This window comes from Enhydra lutris, unplaced genomic scaffold (genome assembly GCF_002288905.1).
Source record: "Enhydra lutris kenyoni isolate GAN:26980312 unplaced genomic scaffold, ASM228890v2 scaffoldscaffold61, whole genome shotgun sequence".
NCBI lineage: Eukaryota > Metazoa > Chordata > Mammalia > Carnivora > Mustelidae > Enhydra > Enhydra lutris.
In genome coordinates, this window is record NW_019154145.1 from 5,016,695 (window position 1) to 5,040,675 (window position 23,981).

The 23,981-nt window shown below is 48.2% G+C and overlaps 1 protein-coding gene across 3 annotated transcripts in view; it reads right to left on the reverse strand.

The window, feature by feature from the left end:
- Positions 1-2,514: 2,514 nt before the first annotated feature.
- The window catches only part of LOC111158621 (interleukin 2 receptor subunit alpha), a 46,189-nt gene continuing 24,722 nt past the window's right edge, over positions 2,515-23,981 (reverse strand). The window contains exons 2-8 of one of the 3 annotated variants that reach the window (XM_022520765.1): positions 17,045-17,227; positions 14,455-14,550; positions 12,235-12,450; positions 10,603-10,689; positions 9,986-10,057; positions 8,739-8,805; positions 2,515-4,259 (exon numbers count right to left, since the gene is read on the reverse strand). In XM_022520765.1, the coding sequence (XP_022376473.1) occupies positions 4,235-4,259; positions 8,739-8,805; positions 9,986-10,057; positions 10,603-10,689; positions 12,235-12,450; positions 14,455-14,550; positions 17,045-17,227 (746 nt within the window). In that variant the 3' untranslated portion in view covers positions 2,515-4,234. Of the gene's footprint in view, positions 4,260-8,738; positions 8,806-9,985; positions 10,058-10,602; positions 10,690-12,234; positions 12,451-14,454; positions 14,551-17,044; positions 17,246-23,981 lie in introns of all 3 variants that reach the window. The other 2 variants (XM_022520764.1, XM_022520763.1) reach the window with 2 other exon arrangements.

Genomic DNA, 23,981 nt, shown 5'->3' on the forward strand with positions numbered 1-23,981 from the left:
TTCCCTTCCACTCCAAGTGTGTGTCCCCGTTCCGCCTGGACAGCCCAGCACATGGTCAGAAGAACCTCAGAAGGCCTTTCGACATCCTTAAAAACTCCCAGATGCTGGCGCTACAAATCTACTTGTCCACATTTTTTCTCTCCTGCTCCCATGACAGAGCTTTGACCTAGATCCTCCTAAGCTTTCTAAGGGTATGACTGATGTGAAAATCGAGGCTCTCCCATAATAGAATAATACTGCCTGGAAGCAAAGGCACAGAGAAAGGTGTGGCTGCTTCCCCTCATCCGTGCTCCCTTCTCTTGGCAATGACCTCCTTTTCTCTCACGGCTCACTCTTCTGTCCACCTCAAGCAACCAATGAGGGAGGTTGGTTCTACTCTTGGGTCCAGAGGTGGGGTCAAGGCTCAGGCCTTCCAGCCTCCAGCCACAGTGCAGACAGGAGCCCTCATCTGAACCCCTCAGACTGAAGAAATCTTGGGGGGTGCTCCTTTGCCTGCACCCCTGGGGGACCCTCTATTGTGAACTGAGGACCATTCTTTGAGAGCCATGGTTGGGACCCGCTATACTCAAATAGTTGGGTTTCAGGATCTCTTTTTTTTGTTGTTTGTTTCTTTTAATTGAAGTGAAATTCACATAACCATAAAAAGTGTGGACTTCAGTGGCATTTGGTGCATTCACAAGGGTGTTGTGTAAAATGTGAAATAATCACTCTGCAGCCCCAGTTAACCTCTCATTTTTTTTTTTAAACCAAAGATTTTATTTACTTATTTAACAGAGAGAGATCACAAGTAGGCAGAGAGGCAGGCCGAGAGAGAGGAAGGGAAGCAGGCTCCCCGTTGAGCAGAGAGCCCGATGCGGGGCTCTATCCCAGGACCCTGGGATCACGACCTGAACCGAAGGCAGAGGCTTAACCCACTGAGCCACCCAGGTGCCTTAAGTTACTTTATTTTTTTAATGTTATTATAGAAATCTTTTTTTCTTTTGAATTTTTATTTAAATTCTGGTTAGTTAACATATAATAGTGGTTCCAGTAGAATACAGTGCTTCATCACTTACATACAACACCCAGTGCTCATCATAAGTGCACTCATTAATGCCCATCTTCTACCCACCTCCCTCCATCAACTCTCGGTTTGTTTTTTATTCTGTTTTTTTTTTTTTTAAGATTTTATTTATTTATTTGACAGACAGAGATGACAAGTAGGCCGAGAGGCAGGCAGAATGAGAGGAGGAAGCAGGCTCCCTGCTGAGCAGAGAGCCCGATGCGGGGCTCAATCCCAGGACCCTGGGATCATGACCTGAGCCGAAGGCAGAGGCTTTAACCCACTGAGCCACCCAAGTGTCCAACCTCTCATTTACTTTCTGCCTCGATGGATCTGCCTACTCTGGGTGTATCATATAAAAGGAATCCTATAACATGGGACCCTTTGTGCCTGGCTTCTTTCCCTTAGCATGATGTTTCTGAAACTCATCCACATTGCACCACGTATCCATACTGTATCAGTATTATATTCCTTTTCATGGCTGAATAACATTGCAGTGTGTGGAGAGACCACAAATTACCAGTCCATTTCTTCATTGATGGGCACCTGGGCTGTTGTCACCTCTTGGCTGTCTGGCAATCGTGCTGTTAGAAATAGTCACATACAAGTTTCTGTGTGGACATACTTTTTCATCTCTCTTGGGTATCCCTTGGAATTGACAGGTCATGTGGTAATTGTATATTTAATGTTTTGAGGAATCCCCAGACTGTTCTCCACAGTGTCCGCACCTATTACATTTCCACCAGGAATGTACGAGAATTCCTGTTTCTTTACATCCTTGCCCACATTTGTTATTCTCCTTTTGGCCGAGAGTCATCTTAATGGCTATGGAGGGCTATTGCATTGTGGTTTTGATTTGGATTTCTGGAATGACCAATGACGATGTGTTTGTTACCTATTTGTCAGGACCTCTGTACGTTATTAAAAAGTATCGAGGTGGGGCGCCTGGGTGGCCCAGTTGGGTGAATGCCCAGCTCTTGATTTTCACTTGGGTTATGATCTCAGGGTCATGGGATGGAGCTCTGGTCATGGCGTCGAGCTCTACGCCCAGCATGGAGCCTGCTTAGGATTCTCTCTCTCCCTCTCCCTCTGCCCCTTTCTGGGCTCTATCTCCCTAAGAAAGAAAGAAAAAGAAGACTATTGAGAATCCCAAAGAGATTTTATCTGCTTTCATCTGTGTAGTTACAGTCAGGGATACTTACCACATTTAGACATTAAAACCAAGAAAGTTTAAAAATATTATTTATTTATTTATTTATTTATTTTTAAGATTTTATTTATTTGACAGAGAGAGATCACAAGTAGACAGAGAGGCAGGCAGAGAGAGAGGGAGGGAAGCAGGCTCCCTGCTGAGCAGAGAGCCCGATGCGGGACTCGATCCCAGGACCCTGAGATCATGACCTGAGCCGAAGGCAGCGGCTTAACCCACTGAGCCACCCAGGCGCCCCTAAAAATATTATTTATTAATATTATTTATTAGTTCTCTCATAAACAATGGTAATAAACTCATTACGTGTTAACATCAGAGAGATGACATCATCACATAACATGTAGTTTTTGGAAACTCCACCATACACTTAGAATGAGCATGAAGAAGGTAAATAACATCTTAATTATTATTTAAGACATTTGTTCTCATGCACCACCCCCCCAGTGAGTCATGATAATTCAGTTCAATTTTACTCAAGAGAAGTAACACTAAAAAAAATTTTTTTTTTTCTGGTCTGAGATTCCTCTCAACCCAGAAAACATGTACTTGGGGGCATGGGGAAGTGGACACTGGAATGGGCATTGTACCTGGTTAGTCACAGACAGGGCAGAAAATGGTTCTTTCATCTGGATATGGACCTGCTGATGCCTGTCCATTTTAAAAATAACACTTTTCTGGCCTGAATTCAGAAATGCAAACGGGCTGGTTTTAACCTTTCATTAGTCTCCTTAATCACGTGATTTATGCGAGTGGATGGGCACGGAGGCCTAGAACCCAGAGGTTCTCAAAGTGTGGTCTCAAGACCAGCCTCAGTGGCATCACCTGGAACTTTTTACCAGTGTAAGTCCTCGGCCGGCAACTGCTGACTCAGAGACCCGCAGATGCACCCCCCCTGCCCACCCTCAACCTGGCCTCCAGGTAAATCTGATTTGCTAACTGCGTTGCTAACAGTTTGATGGCTACTAAGGAGTGACCTTTTCCAGGTTACCTTCTGTCTGTGGGATCACCCTCCCTGCACCACACTTCCTTCTTCCTTCCATCCCTAAACATCAAATGCAGTGATCCTTTATCAGTGCTCTTCCGTCCTTTATCAGTGCTTTTACGATGCTGATTGGAAAATGTAGGCATTTGCATGTGATGTGTCTGTGAACATCACATTGGTACAGACCCAATTCAGATCATCACTTAACACAATCCCACAGAAACTAACTCTGGAGGGGGCGTGTTAGTAAGGTACACATAGAGCTTTTTATTAGGCACAGTTCGTTACCTTGGACTTAGTTTTCCTGTCTTTTCCCAGCGTACCTCCAGTAAATAATCCTAAATGCCAAAGCTATGGGATCCCCAGAGGTTGCCCTCTGTCAGTGTTACCCAAAGAGTGCTGCTGTGGCTTCTGTTTAGAAATTCAGATTGAAGGTTCCGTGGAAGGGGGCTAGTTTAGAGGACTGAGCCAAGGACAAAAAGATTCCGAGTTCATTACAGGACATGGCCTGGAGAATGGGCTAATCAACCAGCGGCCGGGAAGGATCTGCGTCCATCCCCCAGTTCCATAGGGAGGGGACTGTGTGTGTGTGTCTATTTACATTCGTGCTAGGGTTTTCCTAAACTGGGAAGTTAGGGTGAAATTAACACGAAGCTACTTTTCTCTGTACTGTGTATGGTGTGGAGAGTCTCATGCTGTTCAAGCTTGAATGACCACGCCGACGCGAAAATAAGACCCACAGTTCCGGCTGTTGCTTCCTGTTCCTCCAGTGACCCTGGATCTGCTGCCCAGAAGCCGGTCGGGTCCACTCGTTGGTACTACGGAGCTGGCTGTGTCCTGAGTTTGCAGTGGTCCGGTGGGTCAGCATGCGACGGCAGAGTTTTCCAAAACCCAAGAGGTCCCAGGAGATGCCTCTTGGCCGAGCGTTCGACTTGTTTGAATTTGCTTGGGCTCCACGACTTCTGTGAGCTGTCCTTGGCTTCTTACCACTCCCAGTTTTCTAGATTGTTCTTCTGCTCTTCCTCCTGCAGGGATACAGCTAAGTCAGTCGTGGGTGTAATACCGCACGGAGGAAGAAATGTGATCCCTACCCTACCCCGCTGTGGGGAGAGCCTTCAACATAAACCCCCGGTGACCTGCTAACTTAAAATTCCATCCCGGGGTCCTGTTACCTTCCCACAGCCTGAAATATGACCCCAAGGCCTCTCCGTGCCTCCAGAGGTCCCGACTGCCTGCCCCTGGTTCCTACAGCACGAAGATTCAACAACCATTGTGCCGGGAGCAGATCTTCTATTTCCTTGTCTGCTCCAGGGCTGGGTGGGTCTCAGGGAACCTACCGCAGGATGGTTCTGCTTTGGGACTGATGCCCCAAGGGGTGTCCTGCTGTTTGCATTTATTTCACCAAGAGGCTAAGGGGTCCCCCATCATACTTGAAAATTTGGGGTCATCCGTGCTGCATCCATCTTCCTTAACCCTTACTGCCCATTTGCTGGCAAATCCCGCTCATTTGACCCCCTTTATGTATTTCATGATTCTCTTCCTTCTTTTTAGTGTGTGCCCACTGACCTTGCTCATGCTCACCTTGTCTCTCTAAATATTGCGTCATAACTGCCACCATGATTCCTAGGTCCCCTCCGTCTCACCTCTGTCACAGCCAGACTGTCTGAAGGGCCAGTGCTACCATTTGTCCCCAGGTCAAGCTTCTGTGGCTGTTTTCCTCAGGTGGGGTCTGAGCCCCTCTGGCTGACCTGGTCTTCCATGATGTGGTCACCGTCCATCCCCACAGCACGGCCGTCCCTGCTACCCACGCACCTCACAACCTGATGTTCAGAGCTGCCTGACTTCTCCCAGACATTGTCACGTCCATTCACACCGCGTTACCTCTCCCCATGCTCCCTGCCGCTGAGCAGCCATCTCGCAACTTCCTGTATCTGGCTGTAGGCACCGTCTACTCTTGTTGGCACCCCCGCGTAGGATTCAGTGTCCTTTCTTTTTGCTCCTATTACCCCTCAATCTTGGGATTTAAAAATTTGTACTTGAACTCTCTTTTTCCTCTTCCTATTCATCTTTAGGCCTAGCAAGTGCTTGGCACAAAGCAGATGTTCTTGCGATACTGTTTGTTTTTTAAATTAAGATACGATTGACAGTAACATGGTATAAGTGTGTGGCATACAACATGTTTATGTATTTTTATACACACTGTATCACTATATTGCAACATGGTTACCACCGTAGCACTAGCAAACACCTCCACTGTGTCATATAATGATCATTTCTTTTTTGCAGGGAGAACATTTAAGATCTAGTCTCTTAGCAACTTTGAAGTATAGAATACAGCATTATTGCCCATGATCTCTATGCTGTGTATTCGATCCCCAGAACTCATTCGTGCTAACTGCAAGCTTGGTCTTTGATCCACATCTATACAAGAGATATTCTATACATTTTTTTGAGTTATGTGGGGGAGCAGTAGGTACAGAAAAGAATAATAGTAACTGTGCTAAGTGACTTTCATGAATTGATAGCACCGTTTCTAGCCAACTCTGTACTGTAAGAACTTTCTGATGATGGAAATGTTTTGTATCTGTGTTGTCCAATGAGGTGGCCATCTGTGGCTACTGAACACTGGACATGTGACTAGTGTCACTGATGAACTGAATTTTTAATGTTGTTTCATTTATTTAAGTTTAGGCTTAAATATCCACCATGTGGCCAGTGGCTAGTGTGTTGTTGGACAGCATAGTCCTAGACCTTCCCCAGCCCTTACTGAGTCCACAGGAATGTCTGATCCCTTCCTACGTCCTGGGAGCTCACAGGGGGCAAGGCTGTGAGGACGGCGTGCTGGAAAATGATTAACAACCAGCTCTTTAAAAGAGTTGGCTTGTTTCCATGGCGTCAGGACTCCCACCAAGCCCAGTTTCTAGCTACCAACGTGACACAACCAAACACAGAACTGGAAGAGGTGTGTAGTAGCAGACCATTGTGCGGCAATGCCTCGATAATATAGAGACAATAGATTGAAATAACCCTGAGAACAAATAAAGCAGTTAAGTAATTAGAGAGTGGCTACTTCCCAGTATGTATTAACTTTGTTTTCAATATGATCTATGTAACTATGTTTACATACTGAATTTTTGACAATGGCTGTGCTTAAAAACGGTTCACAAGATTCATGAAAATTTAGCTTTTGGCTTTTGGTTGTTAGGAGTCAGGGGAAGCCAACAGCTGTTTATCCCTAGTAATTGGTCCAAAAATCAAAAAACGAAAAACAGAAAAGTCACATGTAGGATTTCTGTGTGGTCACAAGAGGGCACCATCAGATGAAATTAGATTTGGGGAAGGCTTCTCCGGCTGGCTGGACCTGGTGGGAGAAGGCTGTTTGGGGAAGGAGTGTGGGTCTCCTGGAAGACGGTCATTCTCGGAGAGCTTGCAGGAACTCATCTAGTTTTAGGCTGTTCCTTATGTCACAACACAAATCCCAAATGTTGGCCACTCCCAAATAGCTTCCTGCCTTTGTGTCTGAAGGCTCTTCATCTTGAAGCTACCAAGTGAGAATTTCCTTGAGGAGGTATTAAGTCTTGTCAGCAAAGGGAGGGGAGAGCACATATTGAGTTCCCACAATATCCTGAGCCCCTGACACACCCCATCGCACATAATCCTAAAACAATGCCTTAGGAATCAGCTAATGGAGAAGTTGGTAGATGGTCAGGTCTCTATATGAGTAATTCCTGATAGAATAACCCCAGGGGCCTTACCCACCCCACCTCGGTAATCGGCGCTCTTTGATTCATATGAGGGAAATCAGGAGTATTTGTGGGCCTTATGACCGATAGAATGATCAAAGACGTCTGCGGTTTCCCCTGTCTGGGCTAACTGTAGGATCTAAGAGCTCTGGGATTTGAGGGAGGGGTTGAGCCTGTGTCTTCTCAGGGTCTTCCTGGGGAGCTCATGTCAAGGTTGGTTCGATGGCACTCTGGTGGGGGGCACGGGGGTGGTGCTTTAGGGATGTCCCAGAGAGTCAGGAGAGTGACATAGGAGGTCTGCCTAAAAGGAGGGAGAAAGTGGCCTATGTGTGTGTGAAATGAATTTACTCTCTTGACCTTCATATTCTCTGTCTAGTGCAGCAGTTCTCAAAGTCAGGTGCCCGGAACAGCGGCATCAATATGTTCTGGGAACTGGCTAGAAATGGAGATTTTCAAGCCCTACCCCAGACCTGCTGAATCAGAAGCTCCGGAGGCAGGGCCTGGCAGTCCGTGTTTTAACAAGCCCTCCAGCAGCTTCTGAGGAACAAGCCCACTCAAGTTCGGGAACTGCTGGCCTAGCACAGAGCTGTCAAAACTGGACGTGTGTGTGTTTGGTGCCCCTGAGGAGCTTTAAGGAAATACTGGTGTCTCGGTCACACAAGGTCATACACTGTATGGTTCCGTTTATGGGAAATGTCCCAAACGGGCAAATCCACAGGGATGGGAAGTGGACTTGTGGTTTCCAGGGACTGGGGGGAACGCAGAATTGGGAGTACAGGGTTTCCTTTTGGGATGATGGAAATGTTCTGATGTGTGATGAGACAGTGGTGGCATATATACAACATTGCCCCAAACCACTGAATTATGCACTTTAAAATGGTTAGAATGGGTGGCTCAGTGGGTTAAAGCCTCTGCCTTTGGCTCAGGTCATGATCCCAGGGTCCTGGGATCGAGCCCTACATCGGCTCTCTGCTTAGCAGGGAGACTTGCTTCCTCCTCTCTCTCTCTCTCCGCCTGCCTCTCTGCCTACCTGTGATCTCTGTCTGTCAAATAAATAAAATCTTAAAAAAAATAAAATAAAATGGTCAGAATGATGAATTCTATCCCATTTGGAAAAAAAAAAAAAGCACTGATGTCCTAGGGATCCTGGCTGGAGGGCAAGCATTGGTATTTTTTAAAAAAAAAGTCTCTCCTGGTTGTTCTAATTGGCCACCACTGTTGAAAATACAAGTTAATGCAATTAAGGCCACACATGGGTCACGTCCCAGTCAAGGGCATGCTGGTCTGAGTATCTGCAGTAGGTCGAGCGGGGAGCACAGGAGAGGAAAACTCAGGGGGACGCTGCCCTTGGTTTCCTTCCGGCCACGTGACGGGGGCAGAAAGGCCTTGGGCTCTACATCTGGGCTGTTATTTTGGCCTCTGCCATGCACCCCTGTTCGCGTGGCTGGATCGGGGAACATGCAGCTCTTTCAAATGTCCTGAGAAGTTAGGTTGTGGGAATGTTCCTTAGATACGCATGGAGCCTGCCATACAGTAGGCGCTCAGCCAATGCTAGTTTCCTTTCCTTTCCCATTTCCTCATGCTTGGGTTCTTGCCAGCCGCTCTGGGGATGTGTGGGTTGACCAGTTCTCTGTGACTCCCCAAACCGCTGCTGGTTAGTAGGAGGACAGGGTGAGGGTTTCTCTGCCTGAGCTCTTCGCACACCGGCTCCGCCTGCCAGCTCCGGCCAGGGCTTCGTGACCCTGACCCCCCGGGACTCACCATCTCCGCTGCCAGGTGAGCCCGCTCAGGAGGAGGACGCTGACCAGGAGGAGAACACAGCCGGCCACTGTCAACAGAGAAGCCGTTCGTTAAGGCTCCCGCTGGGCTGGGTTGGCCGAGCAACCTGAGAAAATCCCCCCAGAGCAGGGGTTTCCTGAAGACCAGAGCGCTTGCCTTCCCGCCTTCCCTTCTCAGAGTGCAGCTCCCACCCCGACATGGTTTCCTGGGAGGCTCGGCCCGGGGCTGGAGCCCAGGGAGGTGGGAGAGGTCTTGGCACCTTTCCATGAGGGGCTTGCCTCTTTCTGGAAGGCTGAGCTAACCGACCAGCACGCTCTCCACCAAGGGTCGGGGCCTCGGTTAGGGAGGCCACCGGGGAGGCCTGCGATGGGTGAAGGAAAGCTCGAAACACAAGGGGCAACGAGCCTCTCTTGAAAGTGTTTCTGCTCCCCAAATGCTGCCTTCCCCGGGCGGGAGCCCCTGCCCCCCTGTCCCCCTGCCCCCCTGCCCCCCTACCCGGCCAAACAGCTGTCCTGGATGCTCTTCACAGCGCGTTTTCCCTTTTCTCCCCCAAACTCTCTGGATGCGCAGTCGTGTAGCAGGGCAGACGCCGACGACGTGCGCGGCATTGGTCTGGCGTGAGTACACATCACACCACGCTGGGGCCGCAGCCCTCACACCTCCCACCAGCCCTCCTGTCTGCCGGGTCCTTTTCGCGGTGAGAACACTGCACATTTACTCCTTTAGCCAGTTTCGGGGCCTACGACACCCCACTGTTAACCAGAGTCCCCACGCTGTCCACCAGCTCCCCGGGACCGAGTCGTCCTTTGACCGGAGTCTCTGTCCTTCCGCCAGCGTCTCCCGGCTTCCCGCGCCCACAGCCCCCGCCACCCCCGCTCTGCTCTCTGTTTCTGTGAGCTCGTTTTTTTCCTCCCCTCTCAAAGCCTGTTTTTCTCTCCTACCAGGAAACCACTGTGAGGTTTATGGGATCTTTTGTCATTTCGGGTCCGTCCTGCAGGAGCTCTCGGTGCTGCTTTGAGCCCTCCCACCGCACTCACTGCGGCCGACGGCGGTGAGTTTGTGCCATTCGTGTCTGGGTTAGTCTTTTACTCGTAGGACTACTAGACAGGGTCAGGAGCGGGTGTTTGAAGCCAACCGACCGACCGTCTGTCGCCCCAGACCACCAAGCAACATATCCCACAGGCTCTGGGCTGCGTTTTGTCCACGGGACCCATGAGCCCCCGACCCACCTGCTATCTGGTACTCGGAGGTGAACAGGAAGGACTCCATCGTGGTAGCCACTTCTGTGTGCTTGTGGGAATCTGTGCACGAGAGAGGAGAAGGTGCTCAGTTGTGCTGCGTATCAGGCCGCGCTCGCTGGGGAGCACGGGGCCTCTGGCGAGCTAGAGCCTCGGAGCCTGGGGGAGGGCGAGGGACGGACAAGCACGCCGCCTTCTGCGTCGACGTGCCGTCCTCACCTGGCTTCTCCTGGTCCTGACCCTTGCTTTTGACATGTTTATTTGTTGTAAAGATTTATTTAGTTATTGGAGAGAGAAAGAGAGAGCAGAGGGGAGGGCAGAGGGAGAGAGAGAAACTTAAACCCACTGTATCCAGCACAGACCTGGACACGGGGCTCGATCGCATGACCCTGAGATCATGGCCTGAGCCGAAACCAAGATCAGAAGCCCAGCTGACTGAGACCCAGGGGCCCTGCTCTGGACTCGTCTGAGGGTTGGGAGGTCAGAGGGGCGGGTGGCCTTGCTGACCCGGCTGTGGGAGGGGCTGCCCCAGGCACCCTGTCTTCCCTCTCCTGCCTGGTGGCTTCAGGGCCGTGCTCTCATCGCTGTCCCAGGAACGCCAGCCTTACCTGTAGTACCTGCTGTCATCAAGGGACGGGAAGTGTCTCTCCCAGGGAGCGCGAGGGTGCTTGCTTCAGGCTCGTCTTCGTCATCTGCTGGAGAGAGGGAGTGATGAAGGTGGGGCACACAGGGGTCCTCAGCTGACCCGGACACAGTGGGGTGCGGATCTCCCTTCTCTGACGTGGTCTGGGGGTCCGGTCCCTCTACAACAGGCCACAGGCACGCGGGAACGGCCCCAGCACCCCCGGGCGAGAGGGACTTTTGACCCTGACCCTGGCGCTGTGGGACCCCAAGCAGCCTCTCCTTCCCCAGGTTCCTGGTCAGCCCTGGTTTCCACCAGTGGCTTGGAAACAGGTCATCCGTGCCCAAGTGCCCCGAAACAGCAAATGAAGTAGAAACGCACAAAAGGACAGCTTCTCTCGGGGACAGGTTCCCTGCCCCTTGTGGTTGTTTGCAGTTACCTGGGACCCTGCCCTCCCATCCTCTGACACGGGAGGGGACACATGCAACAGGCGCCCGGCCAGCCACGTGGCTCCCTGCCAGCGCACGGTCGGGGAATGTCATCAGAAGGATGCAAGTGCCAGCTGACCCCTCACCCCTTCCCTGTGCTCGGAATACGGGCCCCGCTTGCCTTTCCCGCTCCCAGAGGCTGCTCCAAGGACACAGCCTGGAGCTAGCCATGGGCCATCGAGAACACCTGCAGAGCATCAGTGACTAACCCCGTTAAGGCTTCGTTATAAACTTGTAAGATCCGGTGGCCGAGCTCGGGTGTCCATGCCTCTTTCTGCTGCCCCACACTAGCCCCGTGTAAGTTCCTCTGCTTATTCAAACCGCCACCTGCCAGTGGTGGCCCGCCTCTTTCTCTGGTCTCTCCCTGCGCGCTCCGTGTATGGGGGCGGTTTCAGATTTCACCCAGGGAAACTCCGGGGAGAGTTCAGAACCAACGGGCGCGAGCTGAGAAACCTGTAACACTGATGTTTAAATCTGAGCGGCTTTGGGTTGTAAAAATAGTAGTACGCTTTCGGAATGAAAATAGCAGACCTCCGCAGAGGCGGGTTGCACGCATGTCTGAATGAGTGTGGTGTGTGTGGCGGGTTGCACGCATGTCTGAATGAGTGTGTGTGTGTGTGCACGCGCGCACACACGGTCACGTCCCTGCTTGACCTGGCCCCTTCCCTGCACACTGGTGCTTTTACCAAAGCCCGGAGGGGCACTGCGCGAGGAGCAGGAGCGGGCTAACGGTGGACTGCCAGACACATAATGAGTTCACGTTATGTATCCGTAACTAGAAGTGCATGCTGGCAGGCTGGCCTTGCCCTTTTGAATGAGAGAAAGTTCTGGTAGCTTAGAAGAGGTCAGATTTCAGGATCGGCTAGGAAGGGGCAGCACTGTCTCCAGTGAACACTCGCGAGATCTCCCTCCTCTTCCACCTTCTACCGTTTATCCGCACTCAGGGTGCGGGGAGCCTGAGGTGATAGGGACCTTAGTGTATCTGGTGTATTTTCTAGAATGAGAGAAAACAGAGGCCCGAGGAGATGGAGTAGTTTGCCTGCAGTCACGGAGCCGGCGGGCCGGGAATTCCACTCCGCGCAGCCCAGTGGGAAAAGCAGGGGGACGGGCCCACGCGGGTGCCTCCATACCTGGGAACTGACCATCCTCTCTGTCACTTATGCACTTGAGCTGGGGCCGCGTCCACTGGGTCTTCCCTGAGACGGTTTTGCAGACGCTCTGGGCAGAACCTCTCCGCAGGGCCCTGAATCCCGGCGCACACTGGTAGTGAACCGTCTGCCCCACCACAAAGTGGTAGATTCTCTCTGAATCTTCGTGGTCCCAGGAAGGAGGCTCCCTGCAGTGACCTGGAACAGGGACAGGAAGTTCGGAAGGCATCCCATGAACCCGAGTTGCCTCTTGCTGGAGACCGGACCTCGGTTCTTACTGTTCATTCTTTCTTTCTTTTATTGCACCAGTATGTGCTGAGAGGTCTGTGCGTCCGGAACGTTGCCAGGCACTCCGAGCGAGGGAAGGCACCCAGACCCTGTCCCTCCCGTGGGAGGGGGTGAGTGATTGAATGAAGATGACGCCTGGAGGCACAATGTCCTGAGTGTTGTCACTGAGGAGCCCAGGGCAATGAGCGGCTCCTTGTGATGGCGAGGGTTCTCATAAGTGCTCAGGAGTGAGGGGGGGCAGTCTCAGCTGAAGGATAAAGGTAGGCTCAAGCCCACTGCGGCCAGGGGAAGGTGAAGCCCACCCCCGATGTCCATTCTAAGCGAGGAGGTCCTTCCTCAGGTGGTGGCTGCTGGTCCTCTTGGGGCTGTGGTGGAAGAACTGGAGATAGAGCCAACACCAGAGGGAGGGGAGGGCTGAGAGAAGCTCGGGGAAATGGAACCTGATCTCTGATCAAACCATGCCTAAAGCCTGCTCTATGTGAGCCCTGCCAAAGCCTCTGAAATTCTCCATGCCCTCAAACCTTCCACTCGCCTAGCTAAAAGCCAAGCCTGACTGGTCTTTGACCCCAGGGATCATGTCCTGCTCTGTTTTATTCTCGGGGTGCCCTACCCAACCCCACATCTGCGTATACGGAAGCACATGTACCCTCTCTCCCCAGACGTGGGTTCTGGCCTTCCAGACCTTCCACGGTCCGAATACCCAGTATGACCTTTAAAAGTGTCTTACACATAAACCCCCTGCCCCAGAGGGAAGCCCACGGCAGCAAGTGGAGAGCCGACCTGTCCCATGGGATCGGCTCTAGTGTAGCACCTTCCAGATCATGGCTGAACTTAGGTTTAGTCTCAGAAGAAAATTTCTTTTACAGCCAATAAAATCTGTAATGGTCGGAACCTGTTTAAATGACGTTTGCTTCTCTTGAATGAAAACATCCCATTAAGAGGGTCTGCCAGAACCAGTGGCTGGTCATCTCCTGAATAAGGACAACAAACTTTGACTTCCGTAAAGACCTTGAAATAACTGTTCAGGGTAATATGAGAAAAAGAGAGAAAAATGAACAATTAAATGTGTTTTGAAATGCCAGTCAGCCCGAAGTTGGAGGTCCAAGATAAAAAGTATGATATTGCAACAGTGCCCCTCGATTTGTCTTTTGTTTTTTTATATATATTGGAAGCTGCAAATAAATTAAAATTAGTTTTAAAAAGGTGATCAGTAGAAAGATCCTGAGTAAGACCTTACTCCCAAATGTGAGTGTAGCTGTCTTTTAACTTCTGTTTAACTTAAAATAATAAAATTAACACAGGACAGAGGGTCTTGTAAAAGTTGGTAGGTCCCCCCAAAACTCAGGTTTTCCTAACAGGCTCTGTGTCCTCGTGACCTGAGGACCTGATCTGAGCGAGGCTCGTTTGGAGTCTTGCTCGCTCCCCCGCATCCCATTAGCTTGGAGTTGTCTGTCGGTGGCCTTAGTGCTCCCCAGCATAGCCCAGCAGGTCTCACACCTCTGTTTATAAGCAACATTTTGAGGTAAGGTGCTTGGCTGGCAGTTGTTGTCTTGTACTGAAGGGAAAACAAGCGCATTTCCTCGAGGGCTGACACCGCAGTCTGTAGGGCCGGGCACCGTGAGCAGCATCATACATGCTTTTGAACTCAGTTCAGTTGCACCGGGTTGAGCTGACCTGAGCCCAGGGCTGCTGGGCTCAGCTCCTGGAGCGGGAGGAAGCCCAGAGCCCTCTCGGGCTGGAAAGGATAGTGGCCCTAGACCCTGTAAACACTGCACAGATGTTCTCGCTTCCCTGACATCCTGTAAGAAGAGGATGGTGGACCAGATGTCCCTCCCCCGGGGAGCACAGGGTGCGCCCGCAGGAGCAGGGTCGGCCTGGGAGGCGGCCAGACCGCTGTGCAGACCCGCCTCTTACCTGGAAGGTTCCCTTGGTCCCCGGGCAGCGTTAGGCTCTGCATTGCCTTCTCTTCCTCGGGTTTGGGAGTGACTTGTCTTTCTGTTCTCTTGGAGGCTAGGGGGTATAGACAGAAGCAAATAACTTCACAGAGGCTTAAAATAGAAGATGCTCTTTGGTATTCATTTATTCGACGTGTGTCTTTCCACCGCCAGGCAGTATGGGGGTTCAGGGGTTACAAAGAGGAGCCACACACACACCCTGCCCTTGGGGTGCTCCCAGTGGGACCTCCCCATGAGCATCAGTGACTCACAATGTGTTTCTTTTCTTTTCCTTTTTTTTTTTTTTAAGATTTTATTTATTTAGAGAGAAGGAGGGAGAGAGCACAAGCAGGCAGAGAGGCAGGCAGAGGCAGAGGGAGAAGCAGACTCCCCGCTGAGCAGGGAGCCCGACATGGGGCTCCAGCCCAGGACCCTGGGATCATGATCTGAGCCTAAGGTAGACGCTTCACTGAGTGAGCCACCCAGGCGCCCCCAGAACGTGTTTCTGAAGGAACTGAGAGGTTGTCTGGTGCGTGTGGGTTTCCCCAAAAGGAACTCCATTCTGCCCATCCACCTGCCAACCTTGCACGCGGGCGTGGGCACGATGGCTGTGAGGAATTCCTTGTTTCCCTACAGCAGTTCATTTAAAAGGTAAGGGATTCAGTCGTAAAGCAAGGACGAGGGAAGCCTCCTATCACACTCCTCTCTGTTGTGAAGACTTCAGCAAAGTCGCTGAGTATGGGCACCACTGAGATGGGCTCGGGATTCCAGCTGAGGGTCTGGGGAGGGTCTGCTGGGAGAAGAGGCAACGGGGTCAGCAGAGGTCTTCAGACCTTGCAGTCCGTGCCTGGGGTGGCCGACACAGAACTCACTGTAGCTCCCAGACCCCGTCCCCAGGGCTGAAGCATCGAAGGACAAATGGACCTACCACTTTTCACCATGTTCCAGTATCACAGAGACAAGAGACCCGGTAGAGAAATTGGGCTTGTGAGAGAGCTTTCAGGACTCGGTGGAGAACACAGAAGAGCTAAGTCAGCTCAGCTTAGGTCTTGAAAGCCCCTCGGGGGGTCATGCCCTCCACATCCGACCGGCCTACTGTCTCGGGGGCGGGGGTAGGCGAGGGTGGAGGGTGCTCAGGCTTCTGTGCTCGCCCTTGCCAGCAGCAATGGGGTTCAGGACCCTTAGTCCACTGCCGGTTCCAATGCTGTCAGGCAGTGAGGGCTAGGAGGCTCTCAAGCCAGTATATAAAGTCCAGAAATAAGCCATTCAAAGGGAACAGCTTCCTCTTCCTCCTCTTTCTCTCTGCTCTGCACCCGCCACCCACAGATTCGGAGCCCCCCCCCCCCCCAGCAGCCTGACCTGCCTTTGGGCTTGACACTCTCCTCGCTCCCCCAGGGCAGCCAGGGTCTTGCGGTAGTGGAACGTGTGTGGGGGGGCGGGGGACATCTGGGGGTCTTTGGGGGAATATTTCTCACACTCTGGAATGCCAGCTCCTGACATTGGGCTGGGAAGACCCTGGGCGGACAATCCTTTCTGCTTGACCATGGATTTGTCCTCTGAAGAAATGTCTCAAAGACTTCTTGGCAGCCACATTGAACATTCCTGTAATAGGGGCACCCGGGGGCTCAGTCGGTTAAGGTCTGCCTTCCACTCAGGTCATGATCCCTGGGTCCTGGGATCGAGCTCTGCATCGGGCTCCCTGCTCATCAGGAAGCCTGCTTCTCCGTCTGGCCCTCACCCCACTTGTGCTCTCTCTCTCTCAAATACATAAATAAAATCTTAAAAAAAAATAGAAAATATCCGTAATAGATAAGACTCTCCAAGTCAGTAATATGAGCTTCTCTTCCCTCTTTACTCTCATCAGGGAAGGAAATGTCTCTCCCACTACCTCCACTTTTCTACCCAGAGCTTCCTCCTTAGGATTGTGGGAATGGACCCTGAGAGGCGAGGGCATGGAGGCATCTTGGGGAGTTGTTGGGAATTCAGGTCGCCATATTGCTGGGGGTGGAGCTAGGATGGATTGCTGGCACCAGGCAGCCTGTGGGTGGCATGAGGTGGGAGCTTCCGAAAGCAAAATGCAAAAGAGTTGGTGTAGCCTTACGGGTAGATACTCACCGGGATGGTTATTATTTTTCTGATTCTTTATATGGGCTCATTCTGACCAGTCTTTTTAAGTTTTTATGTCTAAAAAATTGTGATGAGATATACATAGCATAAAACATACCCTGTGAATCATTTTTAATGTGTAGTTTGGTGGCATGAAGTACATTTATATTGGCATGAATTAGACTTATTTTCAAATTGTTCAGTAACGATTAATATAATGTCTGTTCCCTCTCCCCCTGCAAAATATAAATTCTTTGAGCGCTGGGTATCCCGAGGGCCTAGATCAGTCCTTGGAACCGGGAGGCACGCCTTAAATATTTGTTGAGTGAATGATTTTCCAGGAACCGTTGAGGTGAGTTATTGCAGAGTTTGGGCAGGTGGGTTTTCGTCTGTAGGGCTGACGCTCTGTGTCGTCCTACTAGAGTTCTTTTCCTTCCCTCCATGTTACAAAAGGAAACACTTACATGTGCTGACGCATTGGCATTTGTTCTGCCAGGAAGCGTGGCTGGAGTTTCCTGCACAACGCATGACGCTGTTTAGCCTGCGGAAGCCTCTCTCACATCCACAAGTTAGCATCGTGCCGGTCCTGTACTCGAGGGCTTTGTACGCGGCGTGCTTGAGGCTCGGCGGGCTGTCATCACAAAGGTCTGCCGAGAAAAAGAGGCCTGTTTCGGGTCAGGGAGGCTCCACTCTCACGCTCACACATGGACCCTTGGATGATCCCATCACACATTTCTTGGCTCTCTTTAAAGGATTTATGGGTACCCCACCTCTTCCCAGAAAGAAACAAAGGCTGTCGCCACTGTCCTTTACAAACCTTTGTATCAGAGACGGTTCAGACTTTGACCTCAACAGAGCTCCCCTCCAAATTACAATTTATTTCAAACTAAATGAATAGAAGCAAATGAGGTTTTATTCTGAATATGCCTCATGCTGAACAAGTATAGAAAGAGAGAAGAGGACTAAAGGATATGAGGAAAGGAAGGGAGGAAAGTCATATAAATTTAATTGAGGGACACGTGTGGGCAAGAAATACTTTTCAGGAAATAAGGATTGTCAGAATTTCTATAATTAGTGATTCTGTACCACTTTCCTTTCTCTCTTTCTTTCTTTCTTTCTTTCTTTTTTTTTTTTTGAGAAATATATGTAAAGGGCTCCACCCAAAGTCTGGCAAGTAGGTAACGTATATTTTTCACCCACCTCCCCACCTCTGAGTTTTCCAAATCCCTTCTCATACCACAAGGACTTGACCCTTTCTCACCCCGCTTCAAAAAAGGACACTGGTTTCTCACCAAGGACACCTGAAATAGTAGCCAAATGCCCAAGTAGTAAGGGGGAAAAATGTGCTGTTCAAATCAGAAAAATGATTCCATTGTGTTATCTTACAACAAGTCCTGCTTCGAGAGATTAGATGGTTAGGGAAAAGCCCCAGGCTGGATGGAGATCGTGGCTAGGAAGGATCACAGGAGACAGGAACAGGTGAGGCGGCACTGACGGCCTCGCCCCTCGCCGGCACAGGCACAAATCCAGGCGGGTTGCTGCACTCATCGCTGGCAGACCACAGCCGGCCGATGGCTCATTAATCATCCCTCCACTGGAGTGCATCTTCTCTCTGACCTTACACTGCGCCCCAGATCTTGCCCCACCCATGACTCAGGATACCCCTGATCTCCTGAATCACAGAGGGCAAGGAGAGGGAGGACAGCTCACCCACCTCTCACCAAGAAGGGTCTAAGTGGAAATAATATGAAAGGCTCAGAGAGCCAGTGATTGGAAAGGGACATGTAACATACACACTGAAAGATACTGGTCATCATAAAAATCACCATAATAAGGCAAGAAAGGTAGCATGATAGAAAGGGGAGAAAAATGAGCTTCTAGATCCTAGCCCTACCAGCTTAATAGCTATAGAGTGTCCTTGTTTTTACTTTTCGAAGGCTTGGCCACTTTTTCTATAAACTGGGTAGTATAATCATCATCACCATTTTACTGTTTGTTTTAAAGATTGCATGAAATGAACACTGTACTTCCCAACGATTCAGAAGACTATGTAACTTGGAGACTGTCCACACATAAGAGACATAGAACAGATGCCCGTTCTTCTTCCTTCCTTTTTGCCTCTGTCCAGGAAACGAGAATGGTAATTCAGATAGAGGCGGGACTGAAGTTCACCTTAACCCTTATCTCCTGCTAGAGGTCATCTCTCTGCACAGCCTGCATCCCTAGGACCAGTCACTGTACCTGCTGTACATCAGAACCAACCTATGTTTTGAGTATCAGAAGGTGAATCTATTGCTAAGATAAGATATGCACAATAATAATTTAAAAATAAATGAAAGAACAAGGCAAGGATGTTCCCTCTCATCACCACTTTTCAACATGGTGCTGAAAGTCCTAGCTAATGCAATTAGAAAAGAAAAGGAATTAAAAGTTGTATAGATTGGGAAGGAGTAAAACTTTCTCTTGCAGATGACATGATTGCCTCTGTAGACAATCTAGAAAAATAGACAAAACCCTTGTGGTACCAATAAGCAACTTCAGCAGGGTTGCAGGATACAAAGCTAATGTACGAAAGTAAATTGCTTTGCTGTATACCAGCAAGCACACTTTTTGGTATTCACCTAAGGAATTGAAAAGTTACATCCACACAGAAATCCGCACATGGATGTTTCTAGCAGCTTTACTCGTGATTGCCAAAACTTGGAAGCTACGTGTAGCTGTCCTTCAGTAGGTGAAGGGATACATGAACTCTGGTCCATCCAGACGATAAAATAGTATGCAGTGCTAAAAAGAAATGAGCTATCAAGCCATGAAAAGACATGGAGGAAACCTAAATGCATATTCCTAAGTGAAAGAAGCCAACTTAAAATGCTACATTCTGTGTTGTTCCAACTATATGACACTCTGGAAAAGACAAAACTATGGAGACGGTAAGAAGATCCTGGAGGCTAGGTGTTAGGGAGGAGGGAGAGATGAATAGGCAGCATACAAAAGATTTTCGAGGCAGTGAAAATACTCTGTAGGATACTATACTGGTGGGTGCGTGTCATTATACACTTGCCCAAACCCACAGAATGTGCGACACCAATAGTGAAGCCCGATGTCTGTTGTGGACCCGGTGATGATGGCGTGTCCGTGCGGGTTCATCCACTGAAAGACAGGTACCACCTGGTGGGGGCTGACAATATGATCACGTGGGAGGCTATGCATGAATGAGGTCCAGAGTATGTGAAGAATCTCTGTACCTTTTGTTTGGTTTTGTTGTGAACCTAACACTGCTTTAAACCATAAAGTCAATTAACAACAACAACAACAACAACAACAACTTAGAAGCAATGGATATTCCCTGAGCAAGATGAAATAATTGAAGGGGGGGAAATCAACAACGACTTCTGCTTCCAGCCATGGCAAAATTTTGGTACCCAAACTTATCCTCCTGCTGAAACAACTTTAAAACCAGACAGAATGTGCAAAAAAAGTGTTTCCAGGCATTGAGTAAGAGGCAGGGCAGCACTGTATCATTCAAGAAGAGGGAACTGTGACGTGAGCCCCACCATTGCCATGGAGGCCCTCACGGCCACTTTCCTGCCAAATGGCACCAAAGTGGAACCCAGGCAGAGCCGTGGTCTCACAGACCTGAGGAGGGAAAAAGGGTTCTAGGCTGCTGGCATGGCTGGACTTCGGACACTCCCCCACACAGACCCATCCTTATGAAGTGTAAGACCAAAGCTGACAGGAGGATGCACCTGGGACTGAAGGGCCTGTAAGAACAAAATGTAACGCCTCTGAAAGGAAGATGACATATTCCAGACCTTTTAAAATGTGTAATTTATAACGTCCAGCAAGTTTTTAAAAATTCTGGACATGTGAAGAAATAGGAAAGTGTGACCCATTTTTTAAAAAAAGAGTCAATTAGAATCTAAAATGACCCAGATTTTGGAATTAGCAGACAATCGGCCGCCATTCATTTTTATAAAGAAAACTTTATGGGGACAAACCCACACTTATTCGTTTACATTTGGTCTGTGGCTGCTTTTGTGTGGTAAAGACAGAGTTAAATGTTTACAGAGACTAGATGTCCGGCTGGCTGAGAATATTTACTCTCTGGCCCTTTAAGAAAAAAATTGTCAACTACCCATTCCAAGGAAACACGGCCATAATGAGTGAATCAATAAGAGATATCAGAAGATAAATGAAAACTATAAAAAGGAACCACATAAAAATTCTAGAACTGAAAATTACAACATCTGAAAAGGGCTTCACCAGACCTTGAAGAAAGAACAATAGAAAGTATTGAACTGATGAGCACAGAGAAAAAAATTGACTGGACCTTCAGTGACCTATGGGATAATATCAGATAGCCTATCATATTTAACTGAAGTCCTATAGCAGTGGGAGAGTAAGAATGGAGCAGAACAAATATTTGAAGATATAATGGCCAAAAATGTCTGAAATTTGAGGACAAATGTTGACTTACAGGTCTAAGATGCTTCAAGCAATGAATTCCAAGCAGGATAAATATAAAAAAAACCAACCTAGATACATCGTAGCTACGCTGTTGAAAACTAAAGCTAGTGGAAACATCTTGAAAGTAGCCAGAAGAAAAGGACACACTGCATACAGGAAACAACAGTGAATAATGGCTGACATTATTTCACTGAAATAAGGAACCAACGCAAATTAGAAAATAATGGTAGAACATATCCAAAGTCGTAAAAAAGGAAAAAAAAAAAAAGCCTCTCAACCTGGAATTCTACCTGGAAAAAAATATCTTTCGAAAATGAAGATGAAATTAATGTATTTTCAGATAAATGGAAGCTTAGAGAATGTATTACCAGCACACCTGTGTTCTGAAAGAGAATGCTGAAAGGAAATTCTTCAGGCATGTGGATATTACCACAGTTAGAAATACAGATCCGCAGGGAAGAGTGGTGTGCTGGTAGATATTTAGGTAAGTGGAAGATCATCTTTTAATTTCTTTGAAAGAGAAGTATTTAAAATAAAAATAAGAATGCATGGCCAGTGTTATTGCATATGTCAATGTAAAATATGCAACAAGTGCAGTGTAGAAGTTGGGGTGAGTAGATGTTTCTATCGTATAGTTCTCGTACGGGGAACGATATGATACTAAATCCAAGGAGAGCATGGTGAGTTAGGGATGCCTCCCGGAAAGCTCAGGGAACCTGATGAGTAACAACACAGAGAGGGTAGCTAAAATGGCACTAAGAGACACAAAATAGAGTATTAAAATACTTTTTTCGTTAGCCAAAAATTTTTTTTAAAAGATTTTATTTATTATTTGGCAGAGAGAGACACGGCGAGAGAGGGGAACACAAGCAGGGGGAGTGGGAGAAGAAGAAGCAGGCTTCTTGCTGAGGGGGGAGCCCAATGTGGGGCTCGATCCCAGGACCCTGGGATCATGACCTGAGCTGAAGGCAGACACTTAATGACTGAGCCACCCAGGCATGCCTTGGTTAGCCAAAACTAAGAGAGAAAAGGAAGAATGGAAGAATATAAAACCAAATGGGACACCTGGGAAACAGGGTAGCAAAAGGGGAGACCTAAAGCCAACCATATCGGTAACTGTATGAAACATACTCCAAACACATAAATTAAGAGATAGGCACTTTCAGACTGGATAAAACAGCAGGCCCCAACCCTGGTGCTGTCTACAAGAGAGCATACTTTAAATACAAAGGCACTAATAGATTGAAAACAAAGTATATATAAAGATATATTATGCAGAGATCTGCATAGGAAAATGGGTGTGGCTATGTTAATATCAGAAAGTAGATTTCAAAATAAATAGTATTCACAGATGACTTGATTGCTTATATAAAATTACTAAGAAATCTGAAAAATAACTACTACAACTTGGTAAATTTAGCAATTTAATATACAAAAATCACTAGCAGTGGGGCGCCTGGATGGCTCAGTGGGTTAAGCCTCTGCCTTCAGCTCAGGTCATGATCTCAGCATCCTGGGATCGAGCCCCACATCAGGCTCTCTGCTCAGTAGGGAGCCTGCTTCCTCCTCTCTCTCTGCCTGCCTCTCTGCCTACTTGTGATCTCTGTCTGTCAAATAAATAAAATCTTAAAAAGAATCACTGGCAGTTATTTCTGTATACTGGATGCGACCAATTAGAAAACTAAAAATTTATAAATAATTTCAATTATGATAGCATCAAAAAATAAAATACTCATGAATAAATTTACCAAAAACTTGCAAGACTTCTGAACTGAAAACTCTGAAACATTACCAACATAAATTAAAGAACTACATAAATGGAAAAATGTACAATGTTTATGGATTGGAGGATTCATTGTTTTAAAAAGGACATCAGTTCACCTTACGTTGATTGACAGATCCAATGCAGTTACAATTTTAAAAAATCCAAAACACTTTTTGGTAGAAATTTGGCAAGTTGATTCTAAAACCTCTTTGGAAATACAACAGACCAGAATTTCTAAGCCAATCTTAAAAAGAATGCACAAATTTGGAGAGTTCACATAATCTGATACCAAGATTTTCTATAAAGCTGCAGTAACCAAGACAGTATATTTTGGTAGAAGGATAGACAATGGGACAGAAGAGAAAGGCCAGAAATAGACTCATACATGTACAATCAGCTAATTGTTTTATAAATATGTTATGGCAGATCAACGGGGGCAGGAAAATCTTCTCAGCAAATGCTCTGGGACAAATGGATAAATTTATGGGGGAAAAGAAGCTTACTTCACATACAAAAATTAATTTTATTATATATGTAAATATAAAAAATCCATACCTTAGATTTATCCAGGTTAGGTATACACATAAAAGTTGAAACTCTTAAGCTTCTAAGGGTCCGTGAAGGCAAACAGCTTTGCAAACTAGGGATAGGCCAAGATTTCCCAGAGACGACCCACAACGTACCAACTATAAGCAAAAAGTCAATCAGAAACTTCTGGTCATCCCAAGACACTAAGAAAATGAAAAAATAAGTGACAGACCGGGAGCACATGTTTGCAACACACACCTCTGACCAAAAAACCGTGTCCACATTCTCGAAAGAACTACCAATCAATCCTAAAAGGCAAACAACCCAATAAACAGATGGGCAGAGACCGGAACAAGTCACTCTTCCAAAGCAGACAGATGATTATCCATAAACACGTGGAAGGACGCCTCACCTCACATCGGTAGACAGCAAGAAAAGCACGTGGGAGACGACCTCGGAATATTCCATTAGAACAGGTAAGACTGACAACGACAGAAGAGAGGAGGTAGAGGTACCAGAGCGCTTTCACGGGATGGTGGGAGTGTGAAATGATACCGTTCCTCGGAGAGCGGAGAGTTGTTTGGTTTTTGTTTTTTTAGGGAAGGTAACTGTGTATCCGCCCATCATAGGATCCAGCCACT